Here is a 20,213-nt window from a genome sequence, read left to right as displayed (position 1 = left end):
TCCCTAGGCAGAAGCTCCCAAACAGCTCATCTTCAGTTGTTGACCACACAAGCAATCTAGCCCAGGAAGGAACGAATATATGAATTCAATAAATCCTGATAGACAGTTGCTGTTAACGTGATACGCGCTCTCTATCACCAGAATGTGTCTCCCTTGTAGATGTCAAGGCCCCATCACCTCAAGATTATCATAAAAGAAAAAAATTATGGCACACTTCTAGAACTTAGTAGACAATCTCAACTCTTGATGATTTGCATTAAAAGCAGATGACACAGCACTTTAAACAAGAGTTCAGATGACCGAATCGTTCACATCTCTCCTTGGCTCACACTTGAAAATTGTTCTAGTCTCCTAGCAAGCCCCAGAATCAAGCATAAATTTAAACCCAGGTCCAAAATGTAGATTGTAGAACATAAGCTCCAGATACTGAAACACACTATGTCTAGTGGGATTTGACGTACTCCTGCACTATGTTAAGGCCCTCAGATTCTTCACCATAGTCCTGTAATTGAAACAAAGCACCCAAGGGTCACGTTTGCATTCATAAAGTAAAAAAAGAGCTCCTTGAAGTAGTGCAGTAGGAAATAGATACGGTACCTTGACTACGACACAGGAGCAGCCTACAACCTTCCTTGCCTTGCCCTCAGAGTCAATCTTGCAAAGCTGCAAGACCACAGGCGAAGCTTGTTATAAGACTCAATTTCATGCAACAAAATGCAAGAAAATAATGTGCAGCACAAAGCAAGGTGGAGAATGGCATGCTCACAAATTAAAGTTTAATTCACAAGATAACTACAACTGATGTATAGGCATACAAACATTTAAAAGCAATAGTTTACTCGATGCTGTCGACAATAGATGGAGCAATTTAGATCATTAAACCGAGTGCAAACCAGAATAAACTACTTAGACCATCTAGAAATCAACACTAGCACAAGGTAAAACAAGGTACATTTTGAATGAAGCATAATTTGACTCACCCCAGCCCACTCGCCAAGAGTTTTAGCACTAGGCACAGTAACCAGGTGAACATTGTGCTCAGCGCAGAGAGCCTTAACCAGCTTGACATAATCAGGTTGGTCGCAGTCCTCAGCAAGCACGCAAAGCTGAGCAGCATGCTTCTCAATGGCCTTGGCAGCCTCACGAAGACCTTTCACAAGTCCATCATGAGCACTTGACTTCTTCATGACGAGCTGCAGAGCAGTCATCAAGTCCATCGGCTCCCCAAGAACCGGGGTGGGTGCCTCAACTGCAACCGGGGTCTCCTGATCCCTGCCAAAGCAGAAAATCTTGGTGAATTGAGAAGCTGGGATGGATGCGTTCTGCCAGAAACGCTTATTGACAGTTCCCTATGCAAAAGTATATAGTGAATGCAGGTAGCATTATTGACAGAAACATGCAAGAACATTTCATCACAAGTATTTATATGTTGTCTACAAAATATATCAACAGAAACGCCAACAAACTGACAAACAAAACAAAACCAGCATGCACATGAAACAAGTAAACAGACAATTATGCCCTTCCATACTAAGACGAGACAAGCTGAGAACTCATCAATTCTAGCGCAGTCAACAAACCAGAAATACATAACCAATCAAGAGCCGTGGCATCCTAGTTGACAGACCTAAACAAGAAACAAATGCACACAAAGTACTCAACTCAAGTCAATCGAAATCTTGAGTACCGGTACCTCTAAATCACTTCCGTTGCTGCATCAAACAAGATAAATGCTTCAAACATAACAACACTTAGCCAGCAGCAGTCGAATCCAAGCCCGCGCTACAAGAACTTTAAGTATCCCAGTCCCCCTGCCCAAACAGTTCCTAAAAGGCACAGGCTACACACTACTCATCCGATGTTTGTACCCTTAGGATTGAAAATTTCATCGATCCGACCTAAACACCACAATCCAATCCGGCGGTTGTGTACCACGCACACCGAAACAAATCCCAAACGAAACAACTCAAACACTAGTTCGTACAAACATCAAGAAAAGCAACAATCGTGAATTAAAGTTTCCTGCGCCACTAGCCAGTGCAAGATTCAAGGAAGTAGCAGGGACAATGAATTCGGTGGGGAACTTACGCCATCTCTCGCGCTCCGAGGACCTGGCCGACCGCGAAGGGGAGGATATCTGGAGCAAGCAGGCAGAATGAATGTTAGTCGCGACTAGCGAGCGAGACGCGAGAAGAAGATCGAGGATGAGGAAGGAAGAAGAGCGCGCCGCCACCTCGAGGGGTTGGAGAGCGGAGCTGCTAGGGTTTTCGCGAGGGGAGGAGATGGGTTTATATTTGAGTCGGGCCTTGTGGGCCTCAGTGGACATGTGTTTATTTGAGTCGGGCCTTATGGGCCTCAGTGGGCATGTATTTTACCGGGCCAGAATATATTGCTATTTTGAGTTTTTTTATTTTATATTTTTTCGAGTTTAAATTTAAATAAATAGATTCCCGGCGAAAAGATTTGCAAAAGTAGGCGCCCACCGCCCTCTCAGAGGGCGGGTACGGGTGCTAATAATTTTTTCTATTTTATCCTATAAAAATGTATTATTTTTGTAATTGAAGAAAAAAAAGAAGGGGTGTAAGTAAATTAAGAAATTAAATTTGAAGTAGGTTATGTAATAACGGGAGGAAAAAATCAGTAATTAGTAGTTGCAGCATTTTACATGGGTATGGGGTACGAACGAGGATAAACATAGTATTGAACACATGGTGAAAACATTACAATACACTGTAACCGCGACGACGCGATGAGGAAATAAAGGTGGCATGTACAGTTCGCACTAAGACCTTATTAGTGCGTCGATCCTAATCATAACATGCCTTAGGGAAGGAAAGTATGTCGGGTTACATTAGGTACTCTCTACTGCGTGCATCTAGGATACTTTCCCTTTCGGAGGGCATCGGGACCTGCCACCTTAGCACGGCGGGCTCTCTCCCACTTCCTTTCCCTCTCAGCCTCTCGAGTCTAAGCCACGGTACGGTCGTGCGCCGCCTTCCTCATGCGCTCTTCTTCCTCATGCGCTCTTCGGGCCTCGACCAACCGGCAAAGCGGTAGGAGTCCGGCCGCTCCCAACCTATAAGTATTGCAGTACATCAATAATATGTAACAACAGCAGTGAAATGATATGTAACACCATCAGCTTTTCTAAGTATCTGTGGGTCCAGCGCTCGTCTACCGTCAGCAGCTCTCCGGGGCCTCGTGGGCGAAACACTCCTAGGTCCGTCTGGTGCTCGGCGGATAAGAAGCTGCGATGCTTCTTATCCACGGCAGGGTCCAAAAGCTCTGGGGTCGAAGGCTGAGCCATCTCTGCATTTGAAAGACATGTACATTAATATATTGAGAAATAAATACAAGAACAACATACTTCGAATGCAAATTAACCATACGCGAAATTAACACATATTAAAATGGTACAAAACTAGCTGACCTAGACAACAGGTGCATCACCGCCTGCACTTTTGGGACAATATTTGTAAGTGTGACCTACTTTATTGCACTGACTGCATCGCTTAATCCTAGGGCCAGCCTCGGATTCATCCATATCGTTACGAATCCGCCGAGATTGTCTTCGGCCCGGTGCGTTCTTCATCTTTCCCAAATCAGGCACATATATTCTTGAAGGCCCTGGGTTACTTGTAAAAGTGTCAACAATGCCGTAACCATACAGCTCCTGGTTCCAGGTGTTCAGTACTTGATCTTTCATGAAATATTGTGACACATATTGCCTTGGAAGCATATGGTGCTCCGCGCACGCAACTATGACATGTGTACAAGGTTTGTGGAGTAATTGTGTCTTCTGACAACTACATATGCATGTCCCACTCCTTAGCACACACTCTTGAACATGCTGCTCACGTCTACCCCCCTCCGACCCTTATCCCTATACAGGACACTGAACATGTGCTCTGCTGTGCCCTCTTGATTTGCGCGATGCATGTGGGCCTTCCTATTTGCCTTCTCTATATACTCACATAGCATCCGGCCATAAAGCATACGATTGTCCTCCATTACAACCGTAGCAGCTGCAAACCGATCAATGAAGTACTTGCAGGTGCCATGCAAAATGCCTTCTACAATTCCAATTAGTGGTAGGGACCTCATTCCTCGCATGACCCAGTTATAAACCTCTGCAAGGTTTGTAGTCATTACTCCATACCTGGCACCACCACTGTCGTACAGCAGAGCCCATTTTTCATTAGGCTCATTGCGTATCCACTGTGAAAAGCTCCTAATAGATGAGCCAGATCTCCGTACAATCTGCGGAGTATCGGTTGGGAGCCGACAGAGAGCTATTGGTTCCTCACGGTTAGGTGTGGCCTCCGTAGTTTGTTTAAGAGTCAGTTCATCAAGTCTTGCCCATAATGCATTGAACTTACGTTGTTGGTTCTGACTGCACAACTTCTTGAAGAGCTTCATTAACTCTTTGTTTTTAAACTGTCTGTAGAAGTTCGCACCCATATGGTGCATGCACCACCTGCTTTTGAGATCTGGCCACTGTACTGGTACACCCCGTCGCATGCTACCGTGTTGCATATCCAGTAAAGCCTGCAACAATCCTGCATGTCTATCATGAATGAGACACACATCTGGTCGGTCAAGAATAATTGCATGCTTCACCCGCTCTAGGAACCAATACCAGCTATCCCCATTCTCACTCTCCATGAACGCAAACCCTAGTGGCAGCACTTGGTTGTTACCGTCGACCCCTATTGCAGACAATATCTGCCATTTGTACTTCCCAGTTAGGAATGTTCCATCTAGGCATATGATGGGTCGGCAATATCTAAATGCTTTGATAGTTGCACCGAATGCAAAGAAAGCACGCTGCAACACTCTTTTTTCGCTGTACTCCACATCAGTAGAGGGGTAATGCTTGATATCATAGTAGCTGTTTGGATTTCTTGCACAAATTGTGGCTAATTGACGGAGTAGATTGTGATACGAATCTTCATATGTACCGAACCTAATCTCAATAGCCTTTTTGTTTCGCCCTCCATACCTTCGCATAATTTATTGTGTACTGGAACCTTTTCTCAATAGCACAGATTATTGATCGTGGCTTATACCTTAGGTTGTCCACAATTTCTCCGTACATAACATTTGCAATGAAAGTAGAAGACAGGTTCCGATGGGCGAACTCTATTTCCTCAATATGACAATTATGTTCCTTAACTATTGAGCATTGCCAGTAGTCTGCCCATTTCCCTCTAAATGCGTGCACCCGCCAAGGGCACTCAGGAACCAAGCACTTCACATCGTACTCTCTTTTACTTGATTTAACAACCTTGAATTGCCTACGAAGAGACAACGACCAGAATTTCACAGCATCAATAACTGCCTCTTTTGTAGGGTACATAGCACCCTGTGACACCTCATTCTCATGGTATGGCCACGGTGTCTGGTCAGCCTCGCTAACCACCAACTTCGAAAATTCTTGATCCCGTCACTCTACAGGAACTGCAGCATTACCCTCCTCATCAGAAGAATCCCCATCGGCAAGGCCTTCCTCCAACTCTTCATCCTCCAAATCCATATCCTCAATGATGTTAGGGATGTGCTCCCCTTCATCAGCTACACCCATCGTCTGCAGGTCTGGAACATCACCAACCTCCTCTCTGGACCCTACATTAGCCGCCTCTGACTCATCTTCCACTGCCTCACTTGGTCCTGCTACTGCTTCTTCAGAGTTCACCTCATTTTGATCTTTCAGGTACGCCGCAGCTAATAAAACAAGCGGCATACCACGTTTACAGCATATATCTACATACTGCCTCCAAGTTGATGTGGCTTCGATGGGAACAAGTTCACCAAAGTATCCATGACTAGCACGGCTCAGAACACCTTTCAACTTCAGCTCATATTGCTGCGGATCCAGTTGGAAAAACCGCATGAGCCATTTGCACACCCCCACAATAGTCCTCTCATTAGCCTTACTAAGCCCTTTCATAACATGGCGAAATCCAGAGAGATCTACACTGTTGGGACCGTACATAATTTCACCCTCACCATAATATATCTGAAAAATTAATTTATCTCTCATTCCTGGAAACACCCGCAAACATAACACATGTTAAGACAACAAACTATATTTCTGATTATCGGATAAAATAGTTTTTAAATGCTACCCTAGGTTCGCAAATTATCATCTACTGTTGACTCATACGTCCGCATGTACAAGTAATATACTATAAACTATATACTACAAACAACATACTGAAAATAATATACTACAAATAATATACTACAAGTAACAAATTGAAAATAATATACTAAAAATAATATTCTATATTCAACTATTATCGTGCAATTTTCTAACTAAATTTTACAATTTTCTAAACCGTAGATCTAAATATCTAAAATCTATATCATATACTACTACTGCACTAATTAACAACAATAAAAAGGATAAAAAGATTGACTTGAAATTTTTTTCCAAATCCACAGCCCAAATGCAGCAGGGCTTCGCCGATCTCTCTTCCTCCCCTCTCCTCTCCTCTCTTCTCCTCTCTCTTCTCAACTTTTCTTTTTTTTTCCGAATTTTATGGTTTTTTCTCCAATTTTTGGGGTTTTTATAAACTCAGGGCGCAGGGGGCCGGCGCGGGGCGGCGGGCGGGAGGAGCCCTTACCGCCCCCTGAGAGGGCGGTAAGGACCTCTACCCGCCCCCTGAGGGGGCGGTAAGCTGTGGGGCACCGACGGGAAGGCCTACCGCCCTCTCAAGAGGCGGTTAGCACCCGTACCCGCTCTCTAAGAGGGCTGCAGCTCTCTGAGAGGGCGGTGACCGCCTACTTTTACAAATCTTTTCATCGAGAACTTATTTATTTAAATTTAAACTCGAAAAAATATAAAAATAAAAAAACTCTGCTATTTTACACTCGGGATGTAGAATTATTCTACACCCTAGCTCAGTCCAACCGCGCCAACCGTTGAGCCCGTGCCCGCCCAGTCGCGCGTCGCCCAGCCGTGTGCTACCGCGCCAGCGCCAGCCGCCCAGCCCACGCACTCCATGTGTCCATGCATGGCGGCCACCCAGCCGCGCGCATGCATGGAGTCCCTCATCCGTGATGCTCATGCATACTAGTATTTCTTTTTGCATGCATGCATGTTCTTTTTTTTATGCATGCGAGTTGGTCCATCATCGGTGATTGTGAGTTGATTCTTCATCAGTGGTTGCATCCATGCGTGTATGCATGGGGTTTTTTTTTCATGCCTGCATGATGGCCTAGATTGCAGGTTGGACGTCGATCACGTGCTGCAATGGGCAAATGCAGTTGGTCGGTTGGCAAAATTATTGAATATCTGAGGATTACTAACCAATCTAGAATTACTGAAATTACTAGACTAGTAGACACCTAAAAACTACCACCGAGTAGCTTAGAGCTACTGAAACTACTGTATACATGACTACTAACTAACTTAAAAATATTGAAACTATTAGATACCTGATTACTGACTAACATAGAACTAGTGAAACTACTGAAACTATTGAACACCTAAGAACTACTGACTAACTTAAAACTATTAAATACTTGAATAATAACAAATCTAGAACTATTGGATACATGACTATCAACTAATCTAGAATTACTGAAACTACTAAATACCTAACTACTGATTAACCTAGAATTACTCAAACTAATGAATACCTGACTACTGACTAAACCAAGAAATACTAAACATGCGATAACTATTTAACAATTTTTCACAACTAGCTAACAAAAACTACTGAACTATTGAATATCTGATTACTGACTAAACTAAAACTACTTAATACTCGACTACTAACTAACCTATAACTAATAAATATTTAAGGACTACTAACTAACCTAGATATACTTTAAACTAGTAAATAAGTTAAGGACTACTGAACTCTTTTTCGCAATTGAGAACTAATGTCACCATGAGAATTACTGACGATGATGGGACGAGAGGAGGTGTGCATGCACATATATGTCAGTTGTACCCAAATACCAATATTATATATTTATTATATATTATAATAAATATAATATATAATAAATACTACATGTGTCAGATAAGAGGAGAACTACTATATGCACATATGGGTCAGATGAGAGGAGGCATGGTATACACAACTGGAATTGATGATGTATTTATTATTCACGTGCCACTTCTTTTATTGCTTTGCTTTTCCTACCACTTCTCTTTCCATATCACTTCTCGTTCATGTATGATGTGATAATGCAAGAGAAGCTAGATAGGATGCACTGACCTTTTCAGGGAACCCCTCCCCACTCTCTCCTCTCTATCCTTCCTGAGGTGGTGCACCAGGCTGGTCAGGCCACATGTCCACGTGGTGCATGCTGGGGCAGGCAGTTGAGCCACGAGCTGCTAGAGCACACACGGCTACGGTACACGGGGGACGTGTGGTTGGTTCGGTCGGATATGCTCAGTTGGGCTCGAGGTGTAGAATATATATATTATGCCAAGGTGCTCTGTAGTTCACTGTTACGTCACTTCTCAGTTATGATTCAAAAATGGTATAGTTGTGATCCACAAGATATGTTAGTTACTACAAATATATATGATCGTAACTTGTTACCATATAGTCGTAATTATGTGATTTTTATCATGTGATCATAACTTGTTTACCTCTACGCCCACTCTCAGTTACGATCCAAAAACAGTATAGATACGATCCGCAAGATAGGACAGTTACTACAAATATATATGGTCGTAATACTATTTTTAGGATCACAACTATACTACTTTTGAGATCGTAACTGACCTACACAAGATATATCAGTTACTACAAAAGCAATACAATGTTATAACTGTATAATGATTCTAAAACTTCATCAAAATATAGTCTTCATGGATCTTACTTTGTTAAGCGTATTTTTTCCAACAATATGCTTCAAACGGATGGAAAATCAAATTTGTGGTTCTAGAGATATTGCATTTTAACGATTCAAATCAATAAAAAGAATCTCTGTTGCATGTTCTAGTAGATGGAATTTGATGTATACGTGGCATCAGCGGATTGGCTCTCTTGATTTGCTGACTAACTAAAGGCTCGGTTGGCTCGATTGGCTATAGTAGCGCAACGCAAGTCTGTTCTACGCCTAGGCGTAGAATAGACATGCCGTAATATTTGTAAAATTAACCGCTTCAAAAAAGATAAATGGGCGAGATCTTGTGAGCCTCGGTTGGTAGGATATTAAAAAACCGGTGTGTGACGTGTGTCACTCTTTCACCGAGCGAGATCTTGCTGTCACCCGGTGAATGGACGACACCTTGATTTTTATCCAAAATAATTTAATTTGCATCGTAATTTTTTTTTGGTCAAATTGTCCAGTGCCATTAGATGTTTGTGCGGTATTTTAGATACCTAGATTTGACGGAAATAGAAAGTTGAACACAATGATTTTAATGGGAACTGTGACATACACGTGCGTTGGCATGTACGATACACGATCATTATGACCTAAATAAGTATCGCATCTAAACCTAACATGCACTTAGGGAATGTAAATAACATGATTACAATATCTGGTCTAATGAGTGCAACGTAGGTACTTTCCCTTCCTCGTCGCTTTGGGTCCTACGTCACGCTTCCTTTCTTCTCTCCACCTCATGGCCCTCCGCCATCATGCGGTTATACTCCTCCCTTATCTTCTGCTGGTCCTCCTGAATGCGCTTGTGTGTAGCCTCCCTCCTCTCGTCAGCTTCCATCTCATCAAAGCACCTCCATGCAGCGCAACGCTAAGTGTGAAGGAGGAACACATCCGCTTCTGATTGCTCAGTTTCCAGCCACTGTAAGAAGTCACATAGTGGTGGGCGACGACTGTAATAAAGACAAAAATGTTAAGCGGTAAATCTTAGTTGTTTTTTTAGTAGTTTGGTAAGAAATTATTACTAGAAGGTAGGAAACAACATTGGTGCTTCCCTGGGGTGGATCATATTCGTAGTTGCAGTACATGAAGAACCTCCTACTATGGGTGTAGGAGAACTCGGAAGATTTCATCACCCTACAAATATCTCCACAGCAGCACATGGACACTTCAACCCCATTAGGTACAGTATCTGGCATGTATTTCTTGGGGAAAGGATCGGACACTATTTTTGTCAGAGTTGTGGAGGTTAAGGCTAGTGGTTTAGTTGTACATGTGGACAGGAGATCATGTATTTATACAACAAAATCATGTTCGTACGCGTACTAAGTCCATGAAAATCGGCCCTAGAAAGCAGTTGATTCTGCAGTAAGGTGTGGTCATATCAACTGAAAAGGCTACTTCTGAAAAGGCGACGGTTGAAAATGCTAGGTCTGAAAAGGCTACATCTAAAAAGCCCAGGTCTGAAAAATGTTGATTTGAAAATACTACTGATGAGAAGGCTAATTCTAAAAAGGGTAGGTTTGAAAATGGAGTACATATATAGTAATGTGACAAATTCTAATGGAAGCCATCAATTTTATTATCACGGTTGGATGTGTGTGGGAAACACAAAGTTGGCAATAATATTACATTAATACGGACAAGAAAATGATTCTACTGGGTGGACTGGGGATGTGTCCCCATTAGTTGACATGCCGCTTCATGCTCAACCTCTTCTTGCTGGCGCAGGACTGCTTCACGACTTTGTAGGTGTTCCTCACACCTTTGAATCTAGGCCTCCTACCTCATTATCCTGTCGGAGATGATGTTCCTCCTTACGCCTCTGATGTTCCTCAGCCTATCGCTTGATTTCTTGTTTTAGGCTTTGGCGTTCCTGTTGGCGCTCGTGACTTGCGTCCTGCCGCAGCTATGCTTTCTCCATCTTAATCTCGTACTCATGTTTTGTTTTAGTCTCTCTGATGTATCCCACACAGTATGGTAGCCTGACATAGTCGATCCATTCCTTGAAATGACAAGACTTAGGATAATAAACCTGGAGTTAGAAGTGATATACTCAAGGTATAATTAGAAGGTGTGGACGAAGGCAAAGTGTGAGCGGGGTTTTGCGATCGAGCGAGCGAGTCTGCAGGGCGATCTCTAAGGTATGTTGGTCCGACCGTCTGAGCTGCGTGCAGTCTTAGGCTAGCCACATCAAATTTTGACAAGCTTACTCCTGCATGGCTCTTGTCCTGTTTATCGACCAGCTTGTCGGGAGGAGCTGCTTACGGTACATTGTGACCTGACGTAAATGACCAGCGAGAATGACTAGCAGCGAGAACAGTTCTACGATCGCCTTAGTCGCTTTCGGGATGAACTCCTTGTGGCATAGAGGGACCAGGAGCAGATGGTTAGGGAGAATGACGAGCGGCGCGAAAAGTTCTACGATCGGCTTAGCCAGACTTTTACCCCCTTAAACTCATTACTCCTATCCATCGGCATTCATGTTCGCCCGACACCCGGGAACACTGTGACCGATCATATTGACTGGTTTTGGTGGCCTTCGAGGAGGCTCATGATCTCGAGGATAGGTTTTGCATGATGGTGGGTGACCACTTGCTGGATGTTGGAGCCACCAGTGCCTGCCTTGCCTTGGCCTATGTCCAGGAGCATTTTCTAGACATTGACCTTATCCCGGCAATCTCTGAAGGCTTTGCCGACGCTACGAGAACCACAGAGGAGCTTCAAGGTCAGGCTGACCTATATCTGCCTGCTATTCATTCTCTTTTTTGGACTGTTCAGTTTGATCCCCTACCACATGTTTTTGGGTCTCGTATGTACTGATCAGAAAGTTAGCGTTAGCCCCCAGGTGTGGCCCGGGGGGTTGCTTTGTAATGTGAGGACCAGTTATTTAAGCAAGTTTTTCTTGTGCTCAGGTAGCGAGTAGATTAGGAGTGCTTGCTATGCATGGGGGGATGACATTGCACTGCTCGCGAGTTAGGTTCCAAGCACTCAAGATGGCTTAACGTGACAAGCCCTTTGTTGACGACCAGCGCCTGATCCGATTTGGGCCCTTTGGCCTTGTGGTCGTTAGGGTGGCCCTCAACACGATAAGCCCTCGATGGTGACCAGCGCTCGACCCGAATTGGGACATGTGGCCTTGTGGTCACGATCCTACGAGCTTTTATACCTTTGACTTTGCGCGAGTGGCTTCCTTTTGTCCCATGGTGTAGTCACTCGCGAGTTAGGTTCCTGCGCTCATGAAGACTTTTGGTCCCACAAGTCCCTCGGTGGTGACCAGCGCTCGACCCAAATTAGGACCCGTCTCTTTGTGGTCGTGATCCCACGAGTGTCTATACCTTTAACTTTGCGCGAGTGGCTACATCAGGTTCTCACCCCACCAATGTGAGCGATCGGGTGGGAAAAAAACTTGGCTGCCAGAGAAACAAACACTGATTCTAATAGTTCTAGCCCCTAATTGCCTGGTCGGAAGAAAAAAGAACTCCGACCAGGCGATCAAGCCTTTGAAATGGAAAAACTTTCAATTTGGTGGGAAACTGTTTCTGTTCGTGAAATCCTACAAAATAGAGAACCTAGTTTCTAGAACTTTAAAAGACTTACAAGTCATGTTTCCATACTCATCCGGAAGGCCCTGCAAAATAGGAAAACAGCCTCGTTTTCGAGCAGCCTTACACATAGAACTGATGTTCCGTGAGCTGTGTGATTTGTGGCCAACCTCCATGCACAACTAGATTTCAGACTTTGTTGTCCACATGAATGGCGGTGACTTCAGGTTCTTGGCCAAGCAAATCGCCAAGCAACCATCCAAGCCAAACCCCTTGGCATGCTATGGTTGACACGGTGATGTATTCCGCCTCACACGACGAGAGGGTCACCACCCTTTGTTTCTGCGATTGCCATGTCATAGGATTGTGCCCGAGCATGAACAACACTCTTGTGGTGTTTTTCCGGTCATCAAAGTCGCCCACCATGTTCGAGTCACTGAAGTTGATCATATTGACCCCATCGTCGTGCTTGAGGTAGCAACAACCATAGTTGATTGTCCTAGCAATGTACTGCAACAAGTGCTTGATGGCACCAAAATGTTCAGTCGTGAGCGTCTCCATGAACTGACTGAGGTACCTGACGGTAAAGAAGATGTTCGGCCGGGTGTAGCAGAGGTAACGTGCTTCAATACAGTGAAGCATCCACGGTCGGATTCAAGCTCCACTGGCTGAATTTCAACCTGGCTCCATCAGAGGCCGAGTTGGATAGCACTGGCTCAGCCCAACCTTGTCCAGTAGCTTGCCGGCATATGCCTCCAGGCACAGAGTGATGCACACTGGGATCTGCTTGACTTCGATGTCGAGATAATAGCTGGGGAGCCTCAAACAACTCATTTTGAATTTGCTCATCATCTCGGCCTTGAACTTGGTGATTTCCTGCACATGTGCTCCAGTGACGATCAGATCATTAACATAAAGGCCTAGGAGTAGTCGTGCCTTGCCATCGCCGTGAGTGTACATTGTATGCTCTGAGCAGCTCCTCTAGAAACCAAGTTAGGACAAAGTGTCATCCAACTTGGCATTCCAGGCCCTATGTGCCTGATGGAGTCCGTACAACGCCTTCCTGAGGTGCAACACCTTGTGTTCCTGTCCATCACGGATGAATCCGAGCGGTTGCACCACGAATACTTCTTCCTCGTGGTCCCCATTTAAGAAGGCAAACTTCACATCAAGATGATGAACCTCCCAGATTCTTTGCGCAACGATGGCAAGTAGGAGTCACACGGAGTCGAGGCGAGCCATTGGCGCGAATACCTCATCAAAGTCGATGTTGGCTCGCTGTACGTAGCCTTTCGCGACTAGACACACCTTGTGTTTTCCTTTTTGAGCTTAAAGACCCATTTGAGGCCAATCGGTAGGTGACTTGTTGGCAAATCAATGAGAGACCAGGTGTTGTTGTCTTCGATTGCTGTCATTTCCTCCAACATCACATGACGTGAACAATCATGTTGTTCTGCTTCCTAAAAGGATGTCAGTTCGTCGTTAGCAGCGAGGAGCAACTTAGGACTCAGAGCGTGCGATGCAAGACTTGGCACGAGACATGTCTGATGTATGTATGTATGTATGTATGTGTGTGTGTGTACGTGTGTATGTATGCATGTGCGTGTGTGTGTGTGTGTGCGTGTGTGTGTGTGTGTGCGTGTGTGTGTGTGTGTGCGTGTGTGTGTGTGTGTGTGTGTGTGTGTGTGTGTATGGCACATATGTTGGTTTCATGTGCTGCGGTAGAAGGTGCCATAACTAATGCTCCCACATCTACATCCCCCATCTCAAGTGGGTCTGCAACTAGCTCAGGACCACCACCAACCTATGTGCCACATCATCCCATGCGCATAAGGCTTAGAGACAACATCACAAGACCTAAGCAGTTTCATGACAGCACAATAGGATATGTAGGCATTACAGTATCTGAACCGAGTGATCACCGAGAGACACTCAGGCGTGCAAAGTGCAAGAAGGCAAAGGATGCTGAATACCAAGCACTAATGAAGAATGAAACATGGCAATTGGTGACACCACAACGGGGAATGAACCTCATAGATTGTAAGTGGGTCTTTAAGCTCAAGAGGAAAGCTAATGGCTCGGTTGACTGGTACAAAGCTCGGTTAGTGGCAAAGGGATTTAAGCAGAGGCATGGCATTGACTATGATGATATTTTTCGCCCTGTAATCAAGCCTGCAACCATATGTCTGATTGGGGGGGGGGGCAGTAAAACATATTCTCAAGTATCTCATGTTTACTCTGACGATACGGTTGTCCATCAATAGGTCTAGCTCAGATTTATTGAGTGCCTTCTCAGATTCTGATTAGACAGGGTGCTTAGATGACAGAAGATCTACAAATGGGTTTGTTGTTTATTTTGATGTAAATCTCATCTCATAGAGCTCTCGCAAGCAAGCTCGGTGTCAAGGTTCACATAGTCACAGTATAAAGCCTTAGCAAATGCTCCTGCCAAGGTCATTTGGATTCAATCACTCCTTGGTGAAATTGGAGTTTATCAAGGACGAGCGCCATGTGTTTGGTGCGGCAACTTAAGGGCAACCTATCTTTCAACTAATTCAGTATTTCATGACTGGACGAAGCATATTGAGGTAGACTTCCATTTTGTGTGCGAACATGTGGCTCGGAAAGCCTTGGATATGTGGTTTATACCAAGCAGAGGTCAAGTGATTGATGTCTTTACAAAACCCTGGTAGCTAGGCAATTGGCGATACTTTGAGGCAATCTCAACCTGACTGAACATGATTGAGATTGAGGGAGGCTATTAAAGGAAGACTTAGTCTAGGCTGTTATTTTGTTGTGTACTCTGTTATGCATGTTCCCACTCTAACATAGATTGTAGCTTCATCTATATCATGCAACAACTAGTGCGCTAGTTGCTCCCAGACTTGTAGCAAGCACTAGTGCATATCCGGCACAACTATATAACCAGTACAGTCTATAGAATCCCTGAAGTTTCTTTTTTTTTTTTAAGAAACAAAACAGAAAGACCAATGTACAACAGGTAAACTTTTGAATGGATGTTTGATGTGCATGTACACCAAGTTTTTTTTTTTTTTGGTTTCCTATTTTAAAAACTTATGTGCTTGCTTAATTTTTATGAACTTCTATCTGCAATACGGAACAGAGTTAGGCCAACGGTTGAAGCTAACATTTAGCAGCAGCGAGTACCCTTGTGGTGCATGTTACCTGCAATGGAAAAACAGAACAGGCAGAAGCTCCAAAGCAGCTCATCTTCCGTTGTTAAAAAGAAGGAATCTACCCAGGAAGGAACGAATATATGAATTAAATAACTTTTGATAGGCAGCTGCTGTTAACGTGTTATGCGCTCTATCACCAGAATGTGTCTCCCTGGTAGATGTCACGGCCCCATCACCTCAAGATCATCATAAAAGAAAAAAAAATTATGTCTAACTTCTAAACGAAGTAGACAGATTCAATAGACAGAAACCAAGTTGTCGGCGGGGCCAGTACCACGAAGGAACAACAAACAAGACGAATCTCAACTCTTGATAATTTGCATTAAAAGCAAATGACACAGCACTTTAAACAAGAGTTCAGATGACTGAAACGTTCACATCCCTCCTTGGCTCACACTTGAAAATTGTTCTAGTTTCCTAGCAAGCCCCAGAATCAAGCATAAATTTAAACCCAGGCCCAAAATGTAGAACATAAGCTTCAGATACTTAAAACACACTATCTAGTGCGATTTGACATACTCCTGCACTATGTTAAGGCCCTCAGATTCTTCACCGTAGTCCTGTAATTGAAACAAAGCACCCCAAGCGTCACATTTGCATCCATAAAGTAAAAGGAGCTCCTTGAAGTAGTGCAGTAGGAAATCTATACGGTACCTTGACTACGACACAGGAGCAGCCTACAACCTTCCTTGCCTTGCCCTCAGAGTCAATCTTGCAAAGCTGCAAAACCACAGGCAAAGCTTGTTAAAATTAAGATTCAATTTCATGCAACAAAATGCAAGAAAATAATGTGCAGCATAAAGCAAGGTGGAGAATGACATGCTCACAAATTAAAGCTTAATTCACAAGATAACTACAACGGAATGTATAGGCATATAAACATTTAAAAGCAATAGTTTACTCGATGCTGTTGACAATAGGTGGAGCCATTTAGATCATTAAACCGAATGCAAACCAGAATAAACTACTTAGACCATCTAGAAATCAACACTAACGCCAGGTAAAACAAGGTACATTTTGAAAGAAGCGTCATTTGACTCACCCCAGCCCACTCGCCAAGAGTTTTAGCACTAGGCACAGTAACCAGGTGAACATTGTGCTCAGCGCAGAGTGCCTTAACCAGCTTGACATAATCAGGCTGGTCACAGTCCTCAGCAAGCACGCAAAGCTGAGCAGCATGCTTCTCAATGGCCTTGGCAGCCTCACGAAGACCTTTCACAAGCCCATCATGAGCACTTGACTTCTTCATGACGAGCTGCAGAGCAGTCATCAAGTCCATCGGCTCCCCAAGAACCGGGGTAGGTGCCTCAACTGCAACCGGGGTCTCCTGTTCCCTGACAAAGCAGAAAATCTTGGTGAATTGATAAGCTGGGAATGATAAACTGATATACTAGCAGTTCTTATCCGATAGTGAATCATGAATACAGTCACCAAACAATCAGATTCACAATACAAATCCACCGAGCATCACAAGAGAAACAACAAACATTGATGTGCTCTGCCAGAAACGCTTATTGACAGTTACCTATGCAGAAGTATATAGTGAATGCAGGTAGCATTATTGACAGCAACATGCAAGAACCTTTTATCACAAGTATTTATATGCTGTCTACGAAATATATCAACAGAAACGCCAACAAACTGACAAACAAAACACAACCAGCATGCACATGAAACCAGTAAGCAGACAATTACACCCTTCCATACTAAGACGAGACAAGCTGAGAAATCAGCAATTCTAGCGCAGACAGAAATACATAACCAATCAAGAGCTGTGGCATCCTAGTTGACAGACCTAAATAAGAAACAAATGCACACAAAGTGCTCAGCTCATGTCAATCGAAATTTTGAGTCCCAGCACCTCTAAATCACTTCCGTTGCTGCATCAAACAAAATGAATGCTTCAAACATAACTACACTTAGCCAGCAGCAGCCGAATCCAAGCTCATGCTACAAGAACTTTTAGGTCGGATCGATGAAATTTCAATCCTGAGGGTACACACATCGGAGGAGTCCTCTGTGTATAGCCTATGCCTTTTAGGAACTGTTTGGGCACCACAACCCAATCCGGCGGCGCACACCGAAACACGTCATAAACGAAACAACTCAAACCCTAGTTCGTACAGACATCAAGAAAAACAACAATCGTAAATTAAAGCTTCATGCGCCACTGGCCAGAGCAAGATTCAAAAAACTAGCAGGGACAAGGATTTCGGTGGGGAACTTACGCCATCTCCCGCGCTCCGAGGACCTGGCCGACCGCGAAGTGGGGGGGGGGGGATATCTGGAGCAAGCAAGCGGAATGAATGTTAGTCGCGACTAGCGAGGGAGACGCGAGAAGAAGATCGAGGATGAGGTGGGGAAGAAGGAGCGCGCCGCCACCTCGAGGGGTTGGAGAGCGGAGCTGCTAGGGTTTTCGCGAGGGGAGGAGACGGGTGAGGGATGGTGGATGAGCTTATATTTTGAGTCAGGCCTTCTGGGCCTCAGTGGGCATGTGTTTATTTGAGTCGGGCCTTCTGGGCCTCAGTACCGGGCCAGGACGTGCAGTTTGGAACGTTGCTCCTTTGCACAAATAGTCTTAATTTGTAACCTTAACCGTCTGTATTATAATAGTATAGATAGTTTTAATGTACTATTATAGGTTGTTTCTTGTAAGGATGTTAATGGGGAATTTTTCGTTGGAGAATAGCTCTCTATCTCTATCCCCATATGAAGGAAATTTTTCTGTTCCTGTTTCTGGTCCCGCTCGCGGGGACTATTTTCTTCTCATCTCCGTCCCCGCGTGGGGAATGGAGACCCGACAGGGAACCCGTCCCCGTCCACCTGGGCTAAGGCAGCTCATTGGGCCGAGGTCACCCACTGGGCCGACCTGCATCATGCCACGGTGCCAGGTCGTGCTTGGCTGGGCTGCGCGCTAGCGCCCGTCTGGGCCGTGCATCTGGCTCCCGTCTGGGCCGATCGCGCACGTCTGGGCCACTACCGCTGAGCCGAAACGGGTCCTCGCGAGGAAATAGGGACAGAAAATGCTTCCTCGTACCCGTCCCTGTTAGACTCGATGGAGATATGATTTATACCATTTATATATCTGCGGGTGACAAAATCTCCCCATCCGATCTCCTAATAAAAAAATTCCTCATAAAAAATCGAGGATCGAATCTTCATTAACATCTAGTTTGGTAGCTTGCACTGAGGCTGGCTGGCGTCTCCGGATATAGGAGCGGGTTGTTCGGTTTGCCTGGGCGTACGCGCGGGACAGGACTAGCAGATGCAAAATCGTTTTGCCAATCAGGCTCGATGGAAACGGATTCGTTTCTACCGGGTCTGGCTCGGTGTAGCTATGTACATGTATTTGTATTCTTATTTAATTCTTAATTTTTTAAGGGTAATTTAAAAATTATAAATATTTTTAGAAAATTAGTTCTTACTTAGTAACCTATTATAATTGGTTTGATAAAAAGCCTAAATTAATATTTAATTAAAATTTAAAAAACCTACTTTTATAACTTCAAGCAATTTTTATGCCTCAAATAAATTTCCAACAATCAGAAGAAGAAAATCACTAATATTCTTATCATGTGATGTACTAATTTATAAAAATAGTTTTAACCCTAGATTATTTAATAAAAAAGTGAGTTCCTTTGTATATAACATATACTCATACGGACAGTCAAACACAGTCTTTTCTCAATCAGATCGAGCATATGCAGCTAACCAAATAGATCCTATTACATCTCCTCAACTTGACTCAACTCAACCTGGCTCACTGATACGAGCCAAGCTGAGCTATATGAGCAACCAAACGGACCCTTAGTACAGGTGTATGAACCGTTTGCAATAGAGCATCCCACTTTATTGGAATTGCTCGTTGTTATTGTCACATACGGTTTTAGTTTAGGGATATATGAGATACTTTTTGTATAGATGATTTCATAGATACGTCTATATAAGAACGTTCTACTAAATGAATTACTCTATGTAGTAGTGAATGACAACAAGCTAGCCTTAGATTTCATTTTATTTTCTAACTATTTCTTCAGCACATATTGCTTTTTTGTTCAGACATATTCGGAAAGGTTTTCTACGGTTGACATGCATGTATGTTTGCAGTTTTACACCAATATCATTGTTAGTGCTAAATATGTAACCCTGCCACCTAGCTCGTCCACAGCACCCACTTCTCAACTCAGACTTCTTCTGCGATTGCGACGCATATTGTACATGAAAAGGTTGTAGACATAGCCTAAAAATGATCACTTTGCCTTGAAAGATCACATCAAGTTGATATACGCATGGTTGACGCTGTTCCACAGTTCTACAAACATCAACCAAATTTTTTTTTCCGAGTACAAAACATCGACCAAATTTTGGTGTAATACAAACGGGAACACTTAATAGCAATTGAAGTAGTGTGTGTGTATGTATGTATAGTTACAACCAGGTGACTTAAGCATGCGTAGGTCAGAAAAATATACAACATGGATTTTCCCAAATAGCATGTGGGTGAGGTGCTTTTATCGCACCACTCATTTTGCACTGAGATTTATGCAGATGTTTTTTTCCCTATGTGTAGTGCACAAATCTCACTTCAAAATTGGCTTACGGGTAAGGTGCTTTA

The 20,213-nt window shown here is 43.8% G+C and overlaps 2 protein-coding genes across 3 annotated transcripts; both read right to left on the bottom strand.

Moving 5' to 3' along the window:
- Positions 1-227: 227 nt before the first annotated feature.
- LOC133915566 (small ribosomal subunit protein eS12-like) lies at positions 228-17,901 on the bottom strand. 2 transcript variants are annotated; one of them, XM_062358777.1, is made up of 5 exons: positions 2,234-2,299; positions 2,089-2,137; positions 981-1,272; positions 598-663; positions 228-502 (listed from the first exon to the last, which is right to left on the bottom strand). In XM_062358777.1, the coding sequence occupies exons 2-5, from the start codon at positions 2,091-2,093 to the stop codon at positions 443-445; spliced, it is 423 nt and encodes a 140-aa protein (XP_062214761.1). In that variant the 5' UTR covers positions 2,094-2,137; positions 2,234-2,299; the 3' UTR covers positions 228-442. The 2 variants fall into 2 exon arrangements, with proteins under 2 accessions (XP_062214761.1, XP_062214762.1); XM_062358778.1 differs by lacking the exons at positions 2,089-2,137; positions 2,234-2,299 and adding an exon at positions 17,827-17,901.
- On the bottom strand, positions 15,897-17,970 carry LOC133915567 (small ribosomal subunit protein eS12-like). The gene is made up of 4 exons (XM_062358779.1): positions 17,827-17,970; positions 16,641-16,932; positions 16,253-16,318; positions 15,897-16,158 (listed from the first exon to the last, which is right to left on the bottom strand). The coding sequence occupies exons 1-4, from the start codon at positions 17,829-17,831 to the stop codon at positions 16,099-16,101; spliced, it is 423 nt and encodes a 140-aa protein (XP_062214763.1). The 5' UTR covers positions 17,832-17,970; the 3' UTR covers positions 15,897-16,098.
- Between the last annotated feature and the right edge of the window lie 2,243 nt (positions 17,971-20,213).

The sequence above is a fragment of the Phragmites australis genome, chromosome 4, assembly GCF_958298935.1.
Source record: "Phragmites australis chromosome 4, lpPhrAust1.1, whole genome shotgun sequence".
Taxonomy (NCBI): Eukaryota; Viridiplantae; Streptophyta; class Magnoliopsida; order Poales; family Poaceae; genus Phragmites; species Phragmites australis.
The sequence above is the reverse complement of the archived record's forward strand: the minus strand, read 5'-3'. Positions and strand labels throughout refer to the sequence as shown.